General features: G+C 38.3%; 1 protein-coding gene and 1 pseudogene across 1 annotated transcript in view; one reads left to right on the top strand and one right to left on the bottom strand.

Moving 5' to 3' along the window:
* The window catches only part of LOC102834074 (solute carrier family 22 member 9-like), a 48,344-nt gene extending 44,138 nt beyond the window's left edge, over positions 1 to 4,206 (bottom strand). Inside the window, exon 1 of the mRNA XM_006830831.1 lies at positions 3,805 to 4,206. Coding sequence (XP_006830894.1) covers positions 3,805 to 4,206 — 402 coding nt within the window. The remainder of the gene's footprint in view (positions 1 to 3,804) is intronic.
* A 428-nt stretch (positions 4,207 to 4,634) lies between these two features.
* Positions 4,635 to 6,796, top strand: part of LOC102833688 — an 8,998-nt pseudogene continuing 6,836 nt past the window's right edge.

The following is a 6,796-nucleotide window of genomic DNA, read 5'->3' as shown; positions in this document are numbered from 1 at the left end:
CAGCAAATAAGGTTGTATCATCTGCATATTTACAGGTTGTTTATGAGACATCCTCCAGTCTCAATGCCACTTTCTTCTTCATATAATCCAGCAAATAATAAATATGAATATTAAGTATGAATAACTATGATGAAAAGATAAAACCTAGCACACACATTTCCTGATTTTAAACCTTTCATTGCCTCCTTTTTCTGTTCTAACAATGGCCTCTTGGTCTATGTACAGGTTTCTCACGAATACAATGAAATATTCTGCTGTACCTATTCTTCACAATGTTATCCATAACTTGTCCACACAGTTGAAGATCTTTGCATATTCAATAAAGCACAGGTAAAGACCTTTTTGGTATTCTCTGCTTTCAGCCAAGGTACATCTGACATCAGCAATAGTGCCCTGAGTTCCATGTCCTCTTCTGAGTCATGTTGACATTTCTGGCAGTTCCTGGTCGATGTAGTGTTGCAGCTGTTTTGAATTATCTTCAGTAAAATTTTGCTTGCATGCTGTGTTAATGATCCTGTTTGATTATGTCCACATTTGATGGATCACTTCTCAGGAATGGGCAAAAATATGAATCTTTTCTAGTCAGTTGGTCAGGTAGCTGTCTTCCTATTTCATGAACACCTCCTGTGATGCATCGGTTTCTTGAAAGATTTCAATGTGTATTCCATCAATTCCTGGAGTCATGTTTTTCGCCAAAACATTCAATGCAGGTTGGTTATCTTCCATCAGTACGATCGGTTCTTGATCATTTACTGCACCTCAAAATGGTTGAACATCGACAATTGCTTTTTAGTGCAGTGAGTCTTTGTATATCTTATGTCTTCTTTTGATTCGTTCTGCATCATTCAATATTTTGCTCATTGTTGTTGTTGTTGTTAAGTGCCGTCGAGTCGGATTCGACCCACAGCGACCCTGTACAGGGTTTCCGAGGGTGTAAATCTTTACGGGAGTAGAAAGCCTGATCTTTCTCCCACGGAGCAGCTGGTAGTTTCGAACCGCTGACCTTAAGGTTCGCAGCCCAATTCGTAACCACTACGCTACCAGAGCTCCTTAGGATCCTTCAATATTGCAAGTTGAGGGCTGAATTTTTTGTTCCGTTCTTTCAGTTTGAGAAATGCTGAGTGTGATCTTTCCTCTTGGTTTCCTAAGTGAGGTCTTTTCACATTTCATTATAATACTTAACTTTTTCTTCTTGAACTGGTATTTTGATTTTAGCTCTAACTAGCTCATTTCTTGCATTCACGTTAGAATTTCTACACTGGAAAGCAAATTTCAGATTCTCTTCTGACATCAATTTTTGTCTTTTCTGCCTTTTTAATGATCTTTGCTTTCTTCCTATATGATATTCTTGAAGTCATCCTACAGCTCATCTGGTTTTCAGTCATCAGTGTCTAATGCATCAAATTTATTCTTGAGATGATATCTAAATTCAGATTGGTTATGTTCATGATCCTATTTTGTCTCTTGTGGACTTGTTTAAATTTTATTCAGTTTTGGCTTGAACCTTTATATCAACAATTGATGGTTTGTTACACAGTCTGTCCTTGGACTTGTTTTGACTTATGATATGGAGATTTTCCACCATATTTTTCCACAGATGTAGTTAATTTGATTTCTTTGTAGTCCATCTGGTGCAATCCACGTATATAGTCATATTTTATGTTGTTGAAAAAGTTACTTGTAATGGTCTTTCAAAATTCTATCATGCTATCTTCAGCATCATTTCTTACACCAAGGCCATATTTTCCAATTACTGAATCTTCCTCTTTGTTTCCAACATTTGCATTCCAATCATGAGTAATTACCAATACAACAGAATTGCATGTTTGATCAATTTCAGTCTGAAGAAATTGGTAAAATTCTTCAGTTTCATCATTACTATCACTAGGGGTTGGTGCACAAATTTGAATACTAGTGGTATTAACTGGTCTTCCTTCTAGGCATGTGGATATTATTCTATCATAGACAGCATTGTACTTCAAGATAGATCTTGAAATGTTCTTTTTGACGATGAATGTGACACGATTCCTGTTTAGTTTGTCATTCCCGGCATAGTAATTCTTATGTTTATCTGGGTCAAAGTGACCTATCTCATGGTATCAGCTCAGCAAGACCTGGGATATTGATTTTTATATGTTCCATTTCATTTTTGACAACTTCCAATTTTACTAGATTCGTACTTCGTACATTCCTTGTTCAGATTAATAATGAATGTTTGTAACTGTTTGTCCTCATTTTGAGTTGTGTCCTATCAGCAGTTTTATTGCATTCAAGTCATCACAGCCGATTCTACTTTGAGGAGGGAGCTCTTCTCTGAGAACTCGTCTTCTAGCACTATATCTGACAATATTCTGGTGCTATCCATGTTTCCTCTAGTGTTTAGAAAACATTGAAAGTGCCATGTGCTGCCAAAAGATCCAACAGATCTGTGTTGGAAGAAGTGCAGCCACAGTGCTCCTTGGAGGCCAGGATGGCCAAACTTTGTCTCTCATACTTCGGACATGTTGTCAGGAGGGACCAGTTGCTGGAGAAGGATATCATGTTTGGTAAGGTGGAGGGTCAGAGAAAAAGAGGAAGACCCCCAGCGAGACGAATTAGGAAAGTGGCAGCATCAATGGGCTCAAGCTTGGCAACAATAGTGATGTTGGCCCAGGATCGGGCAATGTTTTGTTCTGCTGTGTGTAAGGTTGCTGTGAGTTGGTATTGACTCAATGGCACCTAACAACAACAACAAGAACAACTCTTCATAAGATTGTCAGTAGCTAAATATTCAGAAGTAGTTCGCTTCTCCTTCTTTCTAGGCTGTCTTTGTCCAGAAGATCAGCTGAAACCTGTCCACCATGGGTGACTCTGCTTGTATTTAAAATACTGACGGCTTAGCTTCCAGCATCACGGCAACTTGAAAGCCACCACAATACCACAAACCAACAGACAAGCAGTAGTTTTAATATCTAGATACCTTTAATTTTTCATAAAAGTTATTATTGTTGTATGCTGTCAAGTCGGTTCTAACAGTGACCTTGCTTAAGGTTTCTGAGAGTGCTGGTGGAGAATTGTTGATTTTTCAGTTAGCAGTCCAGTGCTTATCCTATAGCACCACAAAGTAAACGTCTAAATGGACAAGAGGTCTATGACCACGGAAAGAATTATATGCATATCTTACGTCCACCTAATGGGTCTAATTGAGTGTGGTGGCTCTGTAAGATAAGCACTGGACTTCTAACCATAAGGTTGGCAGTTTGAGCCTACCAGATGCTTCAAGGAAGAAAGATGAGTTTTTCTGCTACCATAAAGATTGACAGCCTCGGAAATCCTATACAAGGTTGCTATGAGTTGGAACAAACTAGATGGCCCTTAACATCAACAGCAACACATTTGGTCTGATGTAAATATTAATAAAGAATGCATTATGTATCATTGACTTTTTGGCAGACATTATGTGATTACTTCCTATTATTGATTTATTCAACATTGATTAAATTCAGTGATTTTATTAGATATAGATGATTAGGAAGTATCCTCAAAGATTCTCAAGTCAGTGTTAGTCAAAAGAGTCATGAAATCTGTATCTTTCTACATCCGTCATGGTTTTATTTATAAATACTAGTTTAAACATATAGCTAGAACAATTCTATGGGCTAGAAACCTGCTACTTCTTGTTTCATTTCCCTCTTTCCTCATATTAAGTTGTTTGCAATCTGTAGCCTTACATATTAAAGGCTCATTTCTCTTGAACAATGTAATATCAACAATGCACATAAAAAATGTCCCAGAAGAAGCTAATTTTTTATTATTAAATCTTACCTGAGTCACAATGGTAGAGGTAAAAACGCTTTGGTCATAGATCCAACCATCCAGGCAGGGCTCCGTGTCCAGTTCATTGATATTGGCAACTGATTCATTGAGATCTAAGAGTTGCCACTGTATCTGCTTGAACCTTCGGCACTGCTCTGGTTTCTGGTCTGGACTCATTGGAATGGAGACTCTCAAGAGTTCTTCAGTTGTCAGATTCTTGGTAAAATTTGTGCCAGATTTAGTACTGTCCAAGAGGTGGATATAGCAACGGTGAGCAGGAGTAGCAGCTGAAAAGTTTTCCACTAACATGTGCGTGATCATTAAGATATTTAACAGTCCTGTCAGAATGCTTTGTATAATTTGGAATTTCCCGAAGTCTCCTGCACATTGTAAAAGTTCAGAGAAGGCCATGGCTAAGCAGAGAATTGAGTTTTCTGAAGATAGCTGGTATAGTAATGATGATCCTGGATAATGAAAAGATACAATTTACTGTGAACCTTTAAATGTGTAGTCAAAGCTTGACATATTTAAGTGGTTATAAAAGAAGTGAATATTTTCACTAGCCTCTTGTAAGAGTTATTTCTGTATCAAAGATACAATAGGTTGATCTAGAAAATAGTATTCCTACATTGAACTTCCACATAGGATTTTGATCTGGAGTTGGACTCCTCGAATCCCCTTAATTGTTCAAGGAATGGTTAAGAAATACAAGCTACCTGATCATGAAAGAAAATTAGTCAAACATTGATGGACTGGGATCATAGACCATAACCAGTTAATCAGTGTAGCGCAAAAGCAGACTAGGGCCAAAATTGAAGTATCCCCAAGTTGGATGAACGATGAACAGACTTTCCTGCAATAGTGGACGTAGCCATGGTACCTAATTGTTGCCAAGTCCAGTAGAATCTACTTTTGAGAGCCTGGAGGCTTTCTTTTTAAGCTTTAAAAAAGACAGTTCTATTTTGCAAGTTTCTATATGCTAGGGGCCAGACATGGTTGTAACGATCACACAATCTCTTCCCTGGCTAGCAGGAAGTGATTATGTGGTTATTCAACAGTACTCAGAATAATGGACTAAGGCTTTTCTTTTGTCCCTCCCAACAGAGGTAGTTTTATTAATGCCATGCCAGACAGAGCCTGGTGAGATCTGAGTCCTGGTGTGGCTCTGCGGGTTAATGCCTGGGACTGCAAAGTCACTTTGGACCACAAGATTGGCAGTTCAAGCTCACCAGTTGCTTCTAGGAAACCCTATACAGGGTCGCTGTGGCTTGGAACTGACTCTGACACTTAAAAACAGCAAAAAGTTACTGATTAACAACCTGCAATATGCAGATGATACAACCTTGCTTGCTGAAAGTGGAGAAGACTTAAAATACTTACTGATGAGGATCAAAGACCACAAACTTCGGTATGGGTTGCACCTCAATGTAAAGAAAACACAAATCCTCACCACTGGACCAATAAATAACATCCATATAAATAAATGGAGAAAAGATTGAAGTCAAAGATTCCATTTTGATTGGATTCAAGATCAACTCTCATGCAAACAACAGTCAGGAAATAAAACGACATAGTGGATTAAATAAATCTGCTGCACGAGACTTCTTTATAATGTTCAGGAGCAAAGATGTCAGCTTGAGGACTAAAATGGGCCTGACCCAAACCATGGTATTTTCAGTAGCCTCATATGCATGTGAAAGCTGGACAATGAATAAAGAAGACTCTATAAGAATTGATGCATTTGGATTATGGTTTTGGAGAAGAATGTTAAAAGTGCTGAGAGCTACCAGAAGAAAAACATATCTGTGTTGGAAAAATTACAACCAGGTTACTCCTTAGACGCAAAGCTGACCAGACTTTGTCTCTCATACTTAGGACATATTATCAGGAAGGACAAGTCTTTGGAAAAGGACATCATGCTTGGTTAAATGGAGAATCAGTGAAAAAGAGAGAGACTTGAAACAATGTGGATTGCCACAGTGGCATCTGTAATGGGCTCAAAGAGTAACAATTGTGAGGTTTGTGCAGGACTGGGCAATATATTGTCCTATTTTGCGTAAGGTTACTGTGAGTTGAAACTAACTCAGTGTCACCTACACCAACAACAATTTACCACTGGAGTCCTGGTGTGGTGCTGTAGGATAAACAATGGACTGCTAACAATAAGAACTGTGGTCCAAACCCACTAGCCACTCTTCAAAAACCCTATACAAGGTCTCTATGAGTCGGAACCTGCTTAACAGCACTTAACAACAACAAAAGTTATCCTTAAGGAAGGAATAGTTTAGTAATATATGGTGGTTATGTGCTGTAGAGTCAGTTTCGACACATAGCAACCCCGTATAGGGTTTCCGAGGCTGTAAATCTTTATGGGAGCAGAAAACCTCATCTTTCTCCTGTAGAACAGCAGTAGTTTCAAACTGCTTACCCTGAGGTTAGTAGCCCGATTCATAACCACTACTCTACTAGAGCTTCTTAGTAATATATGGTGTGTGTATGTAATTGAGTCCTGGTGTGGTGCTGTGGCTTAATGCGCTGCACTGCAAGGTTGGTTTGAACCACAAAGTCAGCAGTTCAAGCTTACCAGCTGCTCCTTGGAAATCCTTTACACCGTCTCTATGAGTCTGGACCAATTCGATGGCACTTAATGACAACAACAACATATAACTGATACTAAACTAAGTTAGAAGCAACAGATTTGGAAACAAAAGATTCATTAAGATCTTAAGAACATAACACTACAGTAAAAAAAAGTAAAATGGAATTTTATGTAAACAAAATTCATACATTTGCAAAATAGTGCATATTTCAAAGGTATTGCATACATATTTATATAGCTTTGAATCTATATGTTCCCATGTATGTGTGTGTATATATCTGTGTGTGTGTGTATTTCCAAGGAACTTGAACTGCTGACCTTGCAGTTCACACATATACAGAGATACACACACACATACACACACATATATATGTTGTTGTGAGGTGCCGTTGAGTTGGTTCT

Source organism: Chrysochloris asiatica, unplaced genomic scaffold (genome assembly GCF_000296735.1).
Source record: "Chrysochloris asiatica unplaced genomic scaffold, ChrAsi1.0 scaffold00001, whole genome shotgun sequence".
Classification (NCBI taxonomy): Eukaryota; Metazoa; Chordata; class Mammalia; order Afrosoricida; family Chrysochloridae; genus Chrysochloris; species Chrysochloris asiatica.
The sequence above is the reverse complement of the archived record's forward strand: the minus strand, read 5'-3'. Positions and strand labels throughout refer to the sequence as shown.